Raw genomic sequence first — 19032 nt, 5'->3', positions numbered from 1 at the left:
CTTATTGCATGATTTGATATATGTGAGTATGTCACTCTTCATACCTTTCCAGATGTAACAATCCTTTATTCTTTCTAGAAAATTCTAGAAAATCCTTAGTAGGACACTTCCATTATAGGAAGTGTCTGTCAAGTCAGAATCATGGAAAGTGTATATAATCCAAGGAATCATTTTGGTTGGTGCCAATATTTTCTTTCAACCTTCCTTCTTCCATTTATCTAGATAAGAATAATCCATCTTTATCAAAATATAAGTTTTCCAGGTTTAAAAATGTATCCATTTGAGTTTCCCCCTTCAATACTCTTTCATAAATAGTTTTAAGCGCAGGATCATCTTTTTGAGCTCGGACAATCTTATCCTTTTCCCAAATTTGTGAACTAGGTTCTTTATTCTTAAGAGTCTCAATATTAAACAGGTGATCATTATCATCAGGGTGTTTAAAAAGTTCAGGAGATTGCTCTAATTTTCCATTGTCACCTGATGTCCTGTCTAAACAGTATTCTAGTCCACACAAGGACACTGTACTATCAACAAAATTAGATGCAAAACAATGATGGTTCAGAAAATCAATTCCAAATATTACTTGTACATTTGGATTAGATGATTCTGGAAGAACTATTAATGCATGACACACTTTTGATGGAAAACAAGGAATTGAAATAAAAACATAGATTTTCTTATCAGCAGAAATTTCTGATTCAAATATGCCCTTTAATTTAATTATGTAATTGGATAGCTTAAAATTGAAATGTCATTTGGGATTCGAGATTTAATTCTGTTAAACAAACTATAAGAAATGAGTGAAATATGTGCACCTGTGTCAAGTAAGATTTCACAAGGCACAACTGCAATAAATCTTTGTAGAACTGTCAAAGGATTACCCCCATTAGCATAAGGAGCTAATGATACATCAAACTCTCTTTTAGGGTTGGAGCTGTCTTTAGCTTTACCCATGTGTAATAAGTAGTTTGACATTTCTGTTCTTGCCAGTATGATATTGGAATAATAATTATTTCCAGATTTACTTTTATCCTCAGATTTCTTATGTCGAAAACAAGATTTATCCCTAACATAAGTCTTTAGCAAAATGACCAGGTTTATTACATCTAAAGCATTTTGGAACATATCTCATTTGAGATGTTTTATTCTTGTCAATACCATTAGATTCACAAGAGAAAGATTGATTATCTGTAAGATTCTTGGATATTGTTAAATCAGATATCATCTTAAACAAAAGTTCCTGCCCTTTTACTATTGGTCTCTGTTGTCTTTCTATTTCTTCACTAAGAAATGTTTTCAGTTCCTCTAATTTTCCCAAATCATGTAATTGTACCTTGAAATCAGATTCTGGATCTTCATCAGTGAAATTCGCAGAAATTTCTTTAGACTGTTTCTTTTTCTTAGCACCTTTTAATTTTTGAAACTTTACTTCTCTCACTTTATCTGCAGCGAAAATGTTAGGAGAATGAGTTTCATTATACTGGAAAGAATTTACCTGTTTATTTGCAGAATGAAATATATCTCTAAGTCTCTCTTCATTTTCCTTAACAAGTTCAAAACACTGTTCAAGATTTTTAACCTCTTTCTTGTATGCTGGTTCTTTCAAATTATCTTTAAGCCATGCCTAAATTGATTAAACAGCAACCATTCTAAAGAGGATTTCTCTTCAGATGAAACATTGAATTTATGAGCAATACTTCAAAATCTGTGGTAATACTCTGAAACAGACTCCTTATTACTTTGGATACACTGATGAATTTTCCAAATGTTAGGTCCTAATTCTCTTACACTTGAAAATTCAATATTAGCAAACTTTTAAATGTTGCATAACTATCAGTGTCTCTCAGTAAAGGGGATGTGTTTAAGAATGTTTTGGCTTTGTCCAATAATTTATTACAAAATATAATTAACAAATGAAAATCTGACCATTTTCTTAAATCTCTCATTTTTTCTGCATATTCAAAAAATATTTCTACACTTTCATTACTATCTCCTGAGAAAGAAGGTAGAAATGTTAATTAATCCAACTTTAGAAAGTGTATTTCTAAAGTTGGATTAATTAACCTAAAAAATTCCTCATCTTTAACTAAAGAAACTTCACTACCAGAATTGCTATCTGCTGTATCCATTTTACTTGACTCAAGATTTACTTTCTGGGTGTTAAAAATAAAGTTAAGTCATAATAACTAATCCTTTATTCTAGTGGTAAGACTTATACGTTGGTTAGACATAACTGGTAATTAATTTACGGAATTAACAACGCATATAAAGTAAATTAATTAAAGATAACTTTAATGAATCACTTCTATATTTCGACAATGTCACATTGTCATCTTCAGGAACATAAAGATATGGTATGTGCACTACAGGAACTAACAAAGCAAATGAGGAAGAAATAAAGACACTAATTTTGTTCCTAAAGTCCTAATGGTGCCCTCTTGCGGGCTAATTTGGTAGTCTTGGCTGTTGGGCTGAAGTTCTCATAATGAAAGTCTCCCAAATTTGGGGCAGTTTCATGCACCCAAATTTGTTGAGGTTAGGAACGTTTTTTAGAGCTGCTGAAGATTCTTTGAATAATCTTTCGTATTTAAACTTGCTGTGATGGATTATTTTTGTCTTCTTCCAACGAATTTTATGGTGGGTATCTAAGGCATGGTCTGCCAGCCCAGAGCGGCTGTACTGGTGAAACCGGATGTAGTCTTGGTGTTCTGAAATCCTGATATTTGTTGTTCTGCCTGTTTGGCCAAAGTAGGACAATTTGCAGCTGCAAGGGACCTGGTATACACCAGGTAGGTCTAGGGGAAGTGGTTGGTCTTTGGTAGAGCAGATAAGGGATGCCAACTTTTTATATGGTCTGTAACAGGAAGTAAGGTCATATTTCTTGAGGATATTAGTTATTTTTTCAGAGGTGCCCTGGATGTAGGGGATAGTGATAGACTTGGTGTAGTCTTTATTGTTGAGGGGGGGAGGGGGGGTTGTGGTTTTCAGGTTTTAGTATTTTTTGGGGTTATAGCCATTGGCTAAGAAAGTGTTGAGGATGTGGTTTAGTTCCATAGTCAGGGCCTTGTCATCTGAGCAGATTAATTTTGCCCTGTTATATAGTGTTTTTATCACCCCATATTGTTGTGAGGGGGGGGGGGATTGCTGGTGAATGTATCTGCCAGTGTGGGTGGGTTTTCTGTAAACAGAGAAAACCAAAGATCCATCAAGCTGGCGGGTGATTAAAGTGTCTAGGAAGGGGAGGGTGTTGTTTTCCTCTTTTTCTAAGGTGAACTGGACTCTGGGATGTTGGTTGTTTAAGTGTGTTAGGAAGGAGTGGAGTGAGTCTGAGCCATGTGGCCAAATAGCAAACACATCATCCACATAACTCCCCCCCTCAACAATAAAGACTACACCAAGTCTATCACTATCCCCTACATCCAGGGCACCTCTGAAAAAATAACTAATATCCTCAAGAAATATGACCTTACTTCCTGTTACAGACCATATAAAAAGTTGGCATCCCTTATCCGCTCTACCAAAGACCAACCACTTCCCCTAGACCTACCTGGTGTATACCAGGTCCCTTGCAGCTGCAAATTGTCCTACTTTGGCCAAACAGGCAGAACAACAAATATCAGGATTTCAGAACACCAAGACTACATCCGGTTTCACCAGTACAGCCGCTCTGGGCTGGCAGACCATGCCTTAGATACCCACCATAAAATTCGTTGGAAGAAGACAAAAATAATCCATCGCAGCAAGTTTAAATACGAAAGATTATTCAAAGAATCTTCAGCAGCTCTAAAAAACGTTCCTAACCTCAACAAATTTGGGTGCATGAAACTGCCCCAAATTTGGGAGACTTTCATTATGAGAACTTCAGCCCAACAGCCAAGACTACCAAATTAGCCCGCAAGAGGGCACCATTAGGACTTTAGGAACAAAATTAGTGTCTTTATTTCTTCCTCATTTGCTTTGTTAGTTCCTGTAGTGCACATACCATATCTTTATGTTCCTGAAGATGACAATGTGACATTGTCGAAATATAGAAGTGATTCATTAAAGTTATCTTTAATTAATTTACTTTATATGCGTTGTTAATTCCGTAAATTAATTACCAGTTATAACTAATCCTTTAAGTCGGCTGTGCCATTGTTAATATTATAGGATTTTTATTTAGAGATGTTTATATAGAGATGATCTCTGTTCAACAATCCCCCCCCCCCCCCCCCCCCCCCGAGTGCTTTCATTTATTGCACAAGGGTTCACTCTGATTGGTGCAATGACCTTTTTTTTACTATTTCTTTCAGAATCCAAAAAATCACTGACCTAAGACCAAAATACAAAATAAACAGATTTAATAAAACACAAACACTTAATATATATACACTTCAAACAATATTACATAACTGACTACAAATTTAGTTGTATCCAAGGCCTTTTAAAAAATAAACTTACACTAAGACTAGACTAAACACTTTGTTTGCACAATGACACAATGTTCATAGCCAGTTTCTCTCTCTGTCATGGCCCTTTTCCAAAGATATATGACTTTATTCTTCATTTTTACAGGATCCATTCTCATCACTCATGTAGCACACATTAATTCTTCCTAACTCAATTCTGTCTCTTTTTAGTAGAAATAATAGTTAGATCTGGTGTCCTTAAGACAGATGAAACTTCCTAATCAGAGTTTTCTCGAACATTCCTTTAGAACATAAATAGCAATTTCTTCTTTTATTCACTAATGCTTATTGACAGTCTTAACTCTTCCACTTTAAAAAATTCACAGTTCTACGATTCCCTTTTCGGAATCTACTACTAATCTTCCAATTAGCGTTTCCTCGAATATTCCTTTTAAAACAGCTATAGCAATATTTTCTTTTATTTATCAATACTTATTCCACTTTGAAACTTCATAGGTCCACGATTCCTTTTTTTTGGAATATACTATTGATGTTCCTCCGACTGTCACATAAAAAAAATCAAATTCCTCCAAATCTAAATATCTGCTGACTTGTGTTCTAATTTTTTCTCCGAACACCCTTCTTGTTTACTCTCCATTACCCTGATACCGAACGCTCTTCTTGTCAGCTGTCAATCTCACATCAAACTTCTCGGCGAGTATGTGCACTCCATGAAACTGGCAAGCAAGAAGTTCGGTATAATGCAGACACGTAGATTACGTTAGCGTAACAAGAATGTCTCTTCAAAACACAGCACTTAATATTTTAAACTACTATAAAATTTTTTAAAGTAATACACCTATTCAAATCCAGTAAGTACATAAATCTTTAACTGCTATACATTTCATTTTAACAAAATAACATCGATAATGGGCACATCGCTAGTACCGACAATGCATGTTATGAAACTAAAACTAATAAACATTCTAACATAAACCATTTGTAAAAATATTCAGAATTTTAAATTATGATTATTTTTACAGATGGATACTATCTGAGTTCGATATCAGTCATCTGGAATTCAACCTTCTGCCCCTATTATATGCCAACTTTTACAAATTTTACAACACAAATTTTATGCCACTATTATATTGCTGCTTATTTCATTTTAGAAGCTTTCAAAGTAATTATCTAGAATATCTGTCTTCAGTTTTTATTTCTGATTATTTTTATAGGAATTTTTCTAAGCTTAAAAACACAGCTTTCTTACATTTTCCCTCTTTCACTCAAAACACATACTGACTTGTTTGCTAGGAACTTTAAACATGCTTTATTCTTTTCTGTGACAAGAAAGTCTATCATGGAATTTTGATTTTTCTATCCTTTCAGACAACTTCACACATTCATCTCTGACTTAACCAATCGATGTCTTCAGTCTGCGACTGATTCTCTCAGGTTTGGTTCTTGTTTTTAAAAATTTTATATTTTTTGAATAATTGCATATTTTAGTCTACAGTTGACTCCTTGACTTTTTTAAAAACTTTAATCTGATATATTCCATTCCATTTTGTTTAAAATGAAATGATCACATATTTCAAATTCCCTGTATATATTTTGTTTCCTGAACCAGTGTGAAGATATGACTGCCAACAGTAACGTTCTCAGACTTTTTTTCTCAGGTCAGTGATGCCTTAAAATGCACAATAAGAGACAGGTTGATTTGGGTTGTGCTTTTCAAGTATGCATTGTCAAGTTAATTTATGAAAATCAAGCAGTATCTGATGTTATATGTGCTGTTGAAGTATTTTCAGGTTTTTTAGAAAATCTTTTTCTTTTATGTGATTACTAAATGCAGATTGACCTTGATATCCTTAATTAAAATAATTTGAAAATATTTTCTGTCTATTAGCAAAGCAGTAATATTCAAAGCAATTCTTTACTCATAATAACTGATAAGGGACACTATCGGATGGATTCTTAAGTGATCTGTCAGTTATATGCGCAAAAGAAACTTAAAGAAATAGGAAAGGGCTACAAATAAAAATTAGAAATTTGGAGTGGATTCCTCAAAATTAAGCTTCAAAAATCTCTCTTTCGCTGTTACCTAATTTCTTATTTGTTTATTATGTGTAAAAAAAAATATTATGAAAGTTCTATGTATTATCCAAAATCGAACTTGTTCAGTTTATTTTTATTTTATTGATATACATCATATATATATAACACATTTTCTCATGTTTACTACGAAATGTATAATTTTTTAAAAACAATTTGTAAATTGATCTTGAAACATTTTATTTTTATGGCTGCATTTTCAAACTTTATTAATCTATTCTAGGATTAGGAGGAACCTGTGTAAATGTGGGCTGCATTCCCAAGAAACTAATGCATCAAGCTGCTTTATTAGGTGAGCAAAATAGTTCTCAAGAATTCATTTTTAAATTTTACTATAGATTTATTGTATGCTTGACAATCTTGTTAATGTTATTTCTAACTGAAAGTTTAATTTTCAGTTAAACTTGTAAAGATAAACTTAACATAAATTTATCATTTTTTTAAAATAACTTCAAGTTAATTCTGAATTACTGTTCATGATTTTTCTTTTTCTCACAGTAAACTTGGGTTTTTCATTCTACAAAATAAATTTCCTGAGGAACATGCAGAATTAAAATATAATCTGTTGTCATTGTAGGCTTATTTGCTTTGGTCATCAACTGTTCATGAAACAGTTGTGTATTTGAATAACTGTTATCAAGTGATACATCTGTTCTTATACATAAAACTAGATTTCATTTGATAATAGTAACTTGATTTCCTTAACTTTGACCTAAACCTTACCATAAAGGTACCATTTAAGCTTATCTTATCTTATCAAGTAATATTTCATTCATTAGTTGCCCATCTTACTTGATTAGAGAAGTTAATCCCTAATCAAGCACATGCCTGCGATTAGTTTGCTAGTTGTACACGTGGTTCTTGGCTGGTTCATCTATTTTGGAAGGAAAAAACATCCCATTTCCATATGAGACTGGCTTACTTATCCTCAATTGAAAAGTCTTTATTTATTTATTTATTTTAATTTTGGATTTTTTTGAAAAGAAAAGTTTATAGCTAAAAAAAATCTTAAATTGTTGATATATAGTAAACTTAGTTGATTCAAGCTCATGGTACCATAAATTAATTCTTTATATTTGAAGTTGACATAATATTAATTTTTTTAGCATTATATCTAGTTATCTGAATATTTCCATAAAGTTCCTGGTTGTGCTTATTTTTTCAGGTGTGACATCTTAATAGAACAATTATTTTCTTCTTGTATAGATATAAACAATAAAGAAATGGATACTGAAAACTACAATGAATATATGATCAGAGATGAAATAAAATATGCACTTACAAAAATGAAAAATGGAAAGTCACCTGGAATTGATGAAATACTAATAGAAATGTTAAAAAATGGAGATCCTTTGCACATAAAACTAGCAGAATTGTATACTTCCTGTTTAAGAACAGGAAGAATCTTTCTAAAAGTTGGAATACTGGAAAAATCATCTTTCTATATAAGAGAGGCAAAAAAATATGAAATAAGAAATTACAGACCTGTAACCTTTCTACAAAGTCCTTCACAAGCTGTTTACAAAAATTATAGATGGCAGAAAAAACAATATATTAAATTTTCATCAACAAAAGAACAGGAATGTTTCAGAACATCCTTCTTAACTTTAGATCATTTACAAGCCTTAATATACCAATTTCTTTGGCTTATAGATTATGAAAAATCCTTTGATTCAATAGACCTGTGTAAAATGCTTGAAGCTTTTAAACATATAGGAATAGATGATATTTATATTATATATTAACTCATATATATAAGAGAGTTTCATCAGTAATAAATTTAAATGAAAGAGAAATAGAAAACAAATAAATATGGTGAAATCATCAAAAATGTGTACTAGAAATACTTCAGAACAAAAACAAAATTGAAATAAATCAGACAGATTGAAATAGTGTATTCATATAAATATCTTGCACAAATCATTACAAACAACCATAAACTTTAATAATGAAATTTCAGCTAGAATAGGAGCATGATGGAAAGTTTTAAACAATTATAGAGAGATATTTAAAAGCAATTTACCAAAGTGCCTAAAAAGAAAAATCTACAAGCAGTGTGTACTCCCAACAATGACCTATGGTAGTGAAACCTGGAGTCTAACTAAAAAACCTAGAAAAACTGAAAACAACCCAAAGAAACATGGAAAGAGCTATTTTGGGAATAAACTCGCATAAAAAAGAATAATACTCAGATAAGGAAGCAAACAAAGGTAATGGATATTGCCTTAGTAATAAAAGGGTAACAAATGGCACTGGGCAGGATGTGATGAGAATGTTTGATAACAGTTCGATAAAGAGAACAACAAAATGGACAAGAACTGTTTATCGGAAACCAGGTAGACAAGTGATAAGGTGGGATGATGAGATAAAAGTTAAAGAGATGCACAAGATTGGCTAAAATGAATAAAGCATGGAGAGGCATTCATTCAGCAGTGGACTGAAGAGAGCTGATTATGGTAATAGATATAAAACTAAAAATCAAGTGGCTATAACTACAGGGTGTTCGGGATAAATTTGACAGTTTCGTAAGGAAAAAGAAAATCTTCTTTGTATCTATTAAATTTAATGAATTGACAAAAAACATTACAGGCAGAGTTAATTACAATACTATCAACAAGATTTACTCAAAATAACCACCATTAGCATCGATCACAGCTTCAATTCTGCTTCGGAACCTCGAACAAGCTGATGCTACAGTCTCCCTGGGAAGGGCCGCAAAAACTGTTTTAATTTTATCCATTAACTGGGCTTTTGTATTACTGGAAGTGCGATTGGTGTCTTTTTCAACTGCGCCCCATACAAAATAATCCATGGGGTTAAGGTCTGGGGAGTTTGGAGGCCAAACATTTGGACTGGTGAAGTCGTAGAAATTTTCAGACAACCATTTTTGACTTTTCCCAGAGGTGTGGCAAGGGGCCGAATCCTGCTGCCATACATACGGCCTACCATTGGCTACCCTTGTTATCCAGGGCTTGACTACAGTTAGCAACTCCACGAACAAAGCCCGAATTCCAATGCCAGGGTTCTTCAACACCTGTTCCTGCAGATTTGCGAGGAATTCTGCTGTACGAACGCAATCAGATCGTCTGCTAGGGATCTTTCTTCTTGCTACATCCTCGTAGTCACCATTGCAAGTCTCTAGTTCATGCCTGATTGTTTTTACTGTATTCAGGGAGCATTGGGCAGCAGTCGTAATATCCTTATTTTGATGGCGGGCACGAATCATCATGATACAAGTTATTCTCTTCCATGATTCAGGTGGGTTCCAGCTATCCATCCTTTCTGACATCTTGTATGTGAATGAAGAAGGGTCCAAACTTTTAAATGAAGAGAAGTGTGTGTTAATACATGCAACTTACGGAAAAATATAATTAATTATAAATATGTCAAATTTATCCCGAACACCCTGTATATAGTTACTGGAATCTGTCATTTTAGAAAGTAGGGGAAAGGCATGTGGTGTTCCACGGCTTAATGTTTTTCTTTCTTTGGTATATTGGCTATTACCTTGCTTGTTCACTCTCCCTCCTGTGCATATTTGGTAATTATGTCAGGCATGGTATAAGTGTAAATTGTTATTAATGCATTGCATTTTTTATTTATATGTCAATTTGTATACCCTTTTAATTAAAATAGTTAAGCCAGTGTCATGCATAAACATTAAGAGCATCTATAACCAAATGCCAAGAGCCTCCATAGCTTAGTTGGTATAGATGAGCCCTTTGCTTGGAAAGACCCAAGTTCTAATCCCATCTATGATGTGAGGAACCTTTATCAGATCTTTTCAATCAAGAGTTAGCCAGCCTGATACAAAGGCAGAGGGTTTTTCTCTCTGAAACTTAGGATTTTTTTTTTTAAAGGCAACAACTATTCTTGAATGGTGAAAATACAATGGTATACATTTAGTAAACAGCATTAAATCAAATTAGATCTTGAAAGATAACCAGATCATCCCAGTAAAGACCTTGTAGCACTGGAAAAAACGATTGCATCCATAGCACCAGGACACCTCAAGAAGGATTACTCTTTCTTCGACTGGTTCTAAGGAATGCTCTAAGTGGAAATTAAAGATGTCTTTCTATTTTTTTTCCAAACCACCCAAACCACAATGTGCTTAAGAGTTAAAGCTGTATAACTAAGAGGAGACCTCCACATAGTCTTTAAAGGAATATGAATATCCAGTCATGCTTCTGACCTAATGCCCAATCCTCACCTTCTCATGGTGCAGGCTGTTACCTGGATACTGAACAAACGAGGATGGGCTGGCAATTTGAGATTTAGCTGACCAAATTGTATTCTTATTAGCTTAAACTACAATGTAAAATGATGGTACAACAAGACAGGATTTAGTAATTAAAATAAGAATCCTATATTGTTAAATATAGGACATATAAAAATCCTATAAACAATATAAGACAGGATTTAATTTGGCTAGGGTGTTGCACAGTTAAACAAGGGCCTCATTGTTTTTGCCAGGGAACCAGGGCAAAAAGTCAGCTACTGGATCAAATCCTGAAACACATCCTAACTCAACATCACCAGACTTCAAGATCGGTACTATCAACTTAAGATGCCTTGAATGGCAAAGAAACAGAGCTAGCTGAAAAATTGGATAAGTACCAGATCGACATGATAGGGGTGACTGAAACAAAAAAGACAAAAAAAAAAAAAAAAATGGTGAGATCTTTCTGAGCAATAAATACAAAATGTTATACTTAGGCAATGACAATCAAGGAAAAGGAGTAGCCATAGTATTCAACACTAAATACGAGGCTAATCTTCTTGAATGGCAGGTAGTCTCAAGTAGAGTGATGTGCGCATATATCAGAATGGGGAACTGGACAATGAGACTTATTTGTGCCTGTGGTCCCACAGAAACTTCTACTAAGGTAGAAGTGGGGGAATTTTTTGTGGCTTTAGAGAAAGCAACTGACACAATGAAAAAGGAAAAGTTGGTCCTTGTTAGGATCTAAATAGCAGAGTAGGAAATGATTATCAGACATACAAAAATATTTTGGGAAAATTTGGAGAAAATAGCAAAGCTAATAATAATGGCAAATATCTGTTGGATTTCTGCTCAGGACATGGACTGGTTATTACTAACACCATGTTCCAACATAAAAATGTGCACAAATTCACATGGAGAGAAGATGCAAAGAATAAGAAAAGTCTCATTGACTATATTATTGTTGATAGTGATGTTTTCTCACTGGTGCAGGACACTACAGTGCACAAAGGATTTAAAATTGGAAGTGATCACTATTTAGTCTTGAGCAGAATAAAATTGAATTTCATATTGAAAAGAACATGTAAGAAAGATTTAAACGAATAAAAGTTGAGAAGCTCTTAGATGTGAACTGTAGACTAAAATGCACAACCATGATTGCAGAAAAAATGAAAGAGTTTGAGAACAGGAACCATACCTAAGAGATTCAGTAACAAGCCACGAAGAAAACATTTATTCAGGCAGAGAGGCATGTGGTGAGGTTGTCTGTAAGGATAGAAAAATCAGAACTCCATGGTGGACACAGGAAGTTAGAGGTAGGAAGGGAAAGTAGAAAGCATATTGAAAGTTTCTACCAAATAGGTCAGCTTGTGCTCTTAGAGAATACAGAGACAAATGTAAGAAAGCTAAACACTGTAAAACTTCCTAAACAAAAGTCATGAGAAGACTGGTAAGAACATAGAAAATCAAGGTGGCAAGATATTCTAGAGGCTGTTGAAAAAAAACTCAGAAATGTAGGGAAGAGTGCTGTAAAAGGAATTTGATATGAAAAAGACATCCTTGATGTATGGAGTAATTACTTCAAAAAATTGCTAAATGAAACAATCAATGACAGTACAGTGGTAAAAATCACTGGCCAGTCATGCAATCAGGAATACATATCCATATTTGAAGCCATCAAAAGCCTGAATTATGGAAAGGCATCTAGAATATATGATATTCAACCAGAAATGCTCAAGTATGGAGGTATAACAGTTACTGCATACTTCAGAAGGCCTGGACAAGGGACAAATTCCAGATGATTGGAGTAGAGCTCTCAATAGTGGCCATATATAAAGGAAAATAAAACTGAATGTGTGAATTACATAGGCATTTCCATACTGTGTGTTCCTTCTTGGTAATATTTATGCAAGTATATTTGAGAAACGGTTGAGAAGGATTGTGGAAGGGAAGCTTGGTGAAGAACAAGATTGATTCAGGACAAATAGAGGCTGTCAGGATATCAGATTTTCATTTTATGAAAGATTGTTGAGAAATCATGGGAATATATAAGATCTGTATTTAAGTTTTGTAGATCTTTGAAAGGCATATGACAAAGTGCTAAGTTAATGTTAAGATGATTTAATGTTAAATCTGGTGTCAGACAAGGATGTACATTATCCCATCTGTTATTCATTATCTATATTGATCACATTATGAAGGAAAGTGGTATTAAACCTGATATCAAAATAGGAGATGTTAATCTCAGTTCTGTACTTTATGCGGATTATGTTATACTTTTAAATAAATGTGGTACAAGTCTGCTAGATTTCCTGACTAAATTGAATAACTCTTGCAATAGATTTGGTATGAAGGTCAGCAATAACAAGACTGAAAATAGGCAGCAGCATTGAAAATATCAACTATATTGTGAATGGATAACCTATAGAACAAGTAAAACATTTCAGTTACCTAGGCAAAATGTTTAGTGAAGATGGTAAATTAAATATGGAAAAAGACAACAGAATCAACAAAGCTGGTATTATAGGAGTCAAGTGAATAAATTTATATATAATAAGAGAGTCAAAATACTAAATTAGCTGTATACAAGACAGTATTCAAACCAATTTTAACTTATGGATCTGAGAGTTGGGTTAGAAATAAAACTGTTAACCAAAAGACTAGAGACCACAGATATGAGAGTCCTGAAAAAGATTAAGGACATGAACAGATGACATCAATGGCAATATCATATTAAAAATGAGGATATTAGAGAAGAACTTGACATTGTTTGCATCCAGGAATGTGTTAGAGGAGCCAATATCAGGTGGTTTGGTCACTTAAATGGAATGGGAGAGGAAAGCTTAGCAAAACAAGTGTTCTCTGCTGGGTTGGCAGGAAAAAGACCCAGAGGAAGACCAATATATAGGTGGATTGATAAAATAAAAAGTGCCTTACAAGATTTGATAATGTTGGAGTCTTGACAGATAACAGATTGATTTGGAGGAAAATTGTAGATAGGAAATTAGTAATGATATAAGTTTTTCATCTACTACTATCATATCCTGTACACTCCTTAAAGATATGTCAGGAATTCGATGAATTTTGTCCTTCAAAACAGAAACTGTCCTTGTGAGCACACAGATCTACTGGAATAAATACTTGCACTTTGGGGATTCAGAAGAGGAGTGGTGTTCTGGCTGCATTGATTCACTGGGAGCCCTAATCAGTGGACTCTACCTCTCATAAGGGACAGATAAGTTAAAGTAGAAGATAACCAGATACTAACTTTTGTCAGCAGATGCTCTTAATGTTTATATGCTATTGAAAAATATGCTGTTTATATGGTTTAAAAATTCTAATGACAGCATAAGAGGTATGCCTGTCAGAATATTTAATTTTTTTTTATTTTAATTATATTGAATAGGTTATAATTTGAACTATGTATATATTTATACATTAATACTGCATGTGTGTAGAGAAAATGAGAGAGAATAAAGGTAATTTGTAATTTTTTTTTAACTTAGTCAGTTGCAAATTTATAGAAAATCTTATTTATTTAGGAAATAATTTGAAAGATGCTAAGAAATTTGGATGGGATATACCTGATAAAGGTGAGGTTAGCTTCTGATTCTCTAAGGCTTCACTAAACTCTTAATTATTATGAAATGTTAAGGTCATTAATTTTTAATTCAATTTTATTATTATATTATTAATTTTGTTCATTTTTAATTCAAGATAAACTTCAGAAATAGTAGCCAGACCTTCCTATAGCTTTTATTTGGTTATCAATGGAAACTGATATTATGAAATAATAAAAATGGAAACTTATGAAATAGTTTAAGTTAGTTCACATGCAGCCTTTGCTACTTCATGACTATCTTCAGTGCTATAAGAGTTGTAAATCAGAAAAATAAGAAATAAATGTTGCAGGCATTCCAGTTTGCTAATTTATAGTATGGTAAGGCTGAGAATTCTGGCTTATTCTTGTGATGTTTGACCATTATAACACTGTGATCAAGCCTAACAAACATGATATAATGCCTCTTGTATATTTGCTTCCTTGTTCTTGGAAGAATAACTGGACTTGCATATTTCATGGAAGTATCACTCTGAATCCAATGCCTTAAATTTAAGCAGACTTTTTTTCAAGTGTGTATGTGGATAGATAGATATTAATTTTATTACTCTGCATTCATAGAGGCAGTGAATCATTTACTAAGCTACTTGCAGGAACATTGTTAGGGTATATGCCCCCCCCTTAGGCAAGCAATATTTTTGCTGCCTTTAAATTCAAAGAAATATGCAAAACAGGGTGTATTTATGGTTCAGATACAATTTATTTTAACATTTAAAAAATATATAATTTAAAGAGAAAAATATCAATACAGTATAATTTCTAATAATTATGCATAAATATAATAATAAAATAACATGCAAGCCAATGTAAGCAACTCGCAAGAACTTTATACCCAAATATCATTTTGTTTACATGTGTGTATATTATGATTGCTTTATTAAACCATTTTTATATTATTTTGTTTCCTATTTTAAATATTTAAAGAAAGTTTATCGAATTATTAATTTTTGAGGTTTTGTTTTTTTTATCTCCTTCCAAATTTTCTCCCCATAGCTGTTCCTTAGTGGGTTACAATGGCCCTGACTATCTGACCATATAGCAGTCCAGCCTTGTTAAGTTGTTATTAGGAACATTATTAGATGTATTATTATTATCTAAGATCTCCAGGGAGTCGAGGACTCATTGAGGGAAGCTGTGAATTACCCAATCCAGCTATCATGCCTTCCCTTAAATTCATTTACACTAGATGCACTCACTACCTGCAAGGGCAAATTATTCCACTCACTCACTGCTCTCTGGGAGAAAAACCTAGCTCTTAACCCTTTCTTAACTTCCATGGATGCCTCAGTGTTCTCTCCTCGCCTTCCATATAACGAAAAATTTCATCATTAGAAATGCTATAACACCCATTCAAAAGTTTATAGACCTCTATCATATCACCCCCTCTTTCTCCTGTTAACCAGAGTCTGTAATCCACATACTTGCAATCTGTCCTCATAATCTAAATCCCATAATAAGGATATAATCTTTGTAACTCTTCTTTGCACCCTTTCCACATCTCCTTTATCCCCTTGGAACCCAGGAAACCAAATCTGCGTACACTAATCCAAGTGTATTCTGAGCCTTATACTTAAAATTTAATCATAAATAATACTATTGAAACTTTTCAATTGATTAAAAACCTACCAATTTTCTAATCATTTTCCAAACACAGATGTTCAGATTCACCTCAAGTTAATATAAGGAGCTCTAAGATATTTCTGATAATGAGTGGGTATCTTTTTTTGCTTACACATTACAAATCGGGTTCTTTCTGGCCCTAATGCTTGCTAAAGGGCCTTATTGACACATTCTTTTTCTAGAAAGATGCAGTGAACATTTTTCTGGTTAGCAGGAGGGACATCACAATGCATAAAAATGAATGTGGACCTTTAACAGGCAAAATGAACATGTTCAGAAAGCAAAAAATACTTTGGAACAGACTAGGCCATTCTTAAACAAACAAAATGGTTTACTTAAGTTTTAGTCACAGTGAACCATACAGTGGACATTACTTGATGGGCCAAATGTTAGTGTTCTCAGTCCCAGATTGTATTCTTATGTTTTGACATAATCTAACTATTCCAGTAGTGAATTCAGTCCTAATAACTTAAATAATATCTTTCCTTCTTACCATTTTTAGTTTCCATAGTTTGAATAAAAATGATGACATTCTTTTTACTTCATATGGATCATGTGCAGTAAAAAGAAATGTTAGCGAAATGAATGAGTAATTAAAATGGCAAAGTTGTTATATAGCAAAAAAAAGTGGGAACTTGTTTTGAGTTCCAAAAAAAAAAAAAAAAAAAAAATCAAATAGTAGGAGAGAAATGTACCAAAAAAAAAGGGAAATTTTTACTGGTTTGTTGGGGAATAGAGGCCGAACAAGATTTATTTTTACAGGATTAAGTTAGTATTAGTTTCTCTTACATTCTGTTAAGTCATTTTGTACAACTTCTTTTGAAGAAATGTAGAATGAATTTTTCAAATTTTGCTTTCAACTTTTAGAATTTAATATAAATGTTCTGTCCGTGCGGTTAGCTAGTGGCTATGCGCTTCGCAACCATATGTCTGGGGAAGGAGCGTCCTAGGTCAGTTCCTGTCGGTGTCGTGAGTAGCTTAAGGATTTTCCTCAGCCATAGCCAAGTTATCCGGTCTTGGGCTTGGACAGTAGGATTTTTTCCCCAGTTTATCCTGGGGTTTTTCATCCCGCAAAGCAGGCAAACCAGCCTTGAGAACTCAACATAGGGCTTGACTATCTTTTCCTGTGAACAGCTTGAGGTCTGATGATTAATAAACCCTCGACACCGCAAGGTAAAAGACGGTAAAAAGATGATGAGATGAGATTATACATGTTATTGCCCATTATCAACGCTAGGTACCTAATAAGGTCTCCCATGTAGCCTGTAACAAAGGGATAGAACCAACCTGGGCTTCTGACCAATCTTGACTTTCCTGTAGTATGGTCTCTTATGTAGCATCCATCCAGATATTAAACAAGGATGGGTTAGCAGTTTAAGACACAGCCAACCAAATTGTATTCTGTTTTGGTTTGAACCATATATCCATTTTGGTTCAACATAATCAGATGTCATGCTACCAGGAATACCACCTAATTGAACAAGAAGTCTGCTGTTTTCATCAGGGAACTAGCATGAGCAGTGATAATTACTGGACAACCTTCCCAGAATCAGATAGGCATTGTTAGTGTATAAAACATTGTTGAAACAGAGAGAAAGAACCAGAAGATACAAAAGTGCCATGTGTGCATGATTAATGTTAATGAGGATTAAAGCAGATGAGATAAATAGCTGTAAGATGGGATCATGGACAACTTGGTGGCAGGGCATTTGGACAACAGCTAACTAGATGACATGACATTTGTCCACAGCCAAATTGAGCCCCTTCAAAGCCAATACAATCAAGACAACAGTGCAGTGGATGTTGAGCACCATAGGACTGGGTTTTGTCCCTTAGTGATGTTGTGGAAGCAATTGAACTGTTGTTGGATCAGCTGAATAATGAAAACAGTGACATTGCAGATGTTTCTGATTAGAGGTATAAGTATCAAAATACAAAAGTATCAGCATGGCATTGAGGCTGCTATAACTTCAGATTTTAAACTGGCCAAAGAAATGTAAGGCAGAATATGCAAGAAGACTGTAGCGAGAAAATTATGAATAAAGAATATGGTTTTATGGTATCAAGAATTCAAAGACAATAGTCAGATTCTATCTAAAGTTTTTGGTACAATTTTGTTTCATGTGTTATTATTTTTTAAACTTGGACCTAATGCAGACATTTTATAATTACTTAATCTTCTTTTTATCATATAATATTTTACTTTGTGTGTGAGTCTTAAATTTGGACCTAACCTGGACTTTTTATAATTTTATGTGTAATAGTCTTCTGAAAGTTGGACCTGACATGGACAGTTCAGAGTTATTTTATCTTTATATTTTATTTAGCATGTAAGGAAGTCTTTTTAAACTTTGATCTGAGTTATTGCCTGTCTTGCTTAGTTGACTATTGCCAGGTAATCTCATCACCTAATTGAATGTTACCCAGTTGCCACTGAACTGTAAAGCTGATATAGTCAACTCAATCAGAGAAAGAAACAAGTAGCTATTGTAGTGCCCAACACTAATACAAAAGCTTCTGGAATGAAGACAGTATTAAATAGAATGACAAATTTTAGAAATAGGAAATTGCACCATAACTTACTTGTTCTTGTTTCCTGTAGATTGAGAGTTTGAAAACAAAAACATAATTAATTACTTAAAGAATTGACAGCGTACACTAGAAATATAAATTAAACAACTTTAATACATACTTTCCTATATTTCGGCAACGTCACGTTGCCATCTTCATGGGAACTTCATAAAAAGGCATGTTCATGCAAGTACTACATAACAGCAAATGAGAAACCAAGCGAGGAAGCTACCGTTTTTCTAAAGACCTGATGGGGCCCCCTGGCAGGCTATATTAGGTGTTCTTGGCCTTTGGGCTGAAGTTCTTATGTAGGTTTCCTAAATTTGGGGCAGTCTCATGCTACCAAATTTGTTTAGGTTTGGATTGTTTCTTAGTGCTGAGGCTGATTCCATGAATAGCCTTTTGTGTTTAAATTTACTACAGTGTATTATCGTGGCTTTCTTCTACCGTTACACATAAGAATGTATAACCAATGTCTAAGCCTTTCCACGAGA

At 33.6% G+C, this 19032-nt stretch overlaps 1 protein-coding gene across 1 annotated transcript in view; it reads left to right on the top strand.

The window, feature by feature from the left end:
• LOC150108493 (thioredoxin reductase 1, cytoplasmic-like) overlaps positions 1–19032 on the top strand; it is a 158395-nt gene that overhangs the window by 58677 nt on the left and 80686 nt on the right. The window contains exons 5-6 of the mRNA XM_090415906.1: positions 6727–6795; positions 14271–14321. Coding sequence (XP_090272032.1) covers positions 6727–6795; positions 14271–14321 — 120 coding nt within the window. The remainder of the gene's footprint in view (positions 1–6726; positions 6796–14270; positions 14322–19032) is intronic.

The sequence above is a fragment of the Typopeltis vanoorti genome, chromosome 3, assembly GCF_054136105.1.
Source record: "Typopeltis vanoorti isolate ZY-2024b chromosome 3, IOZ_Tvanoo_1.0, whole genome shotgun sequence".
NCBI lineage: Eukaryota > Metazoa > Arthropoda > Arachnida > Uropygi > Thelyphonidae > Typopeltis > Typopeltis vanoorti.
Note: the sequence above shows the minus strand (reverse complement) of the source record. Positions and strands in the feature narration are given on the sequence as shown.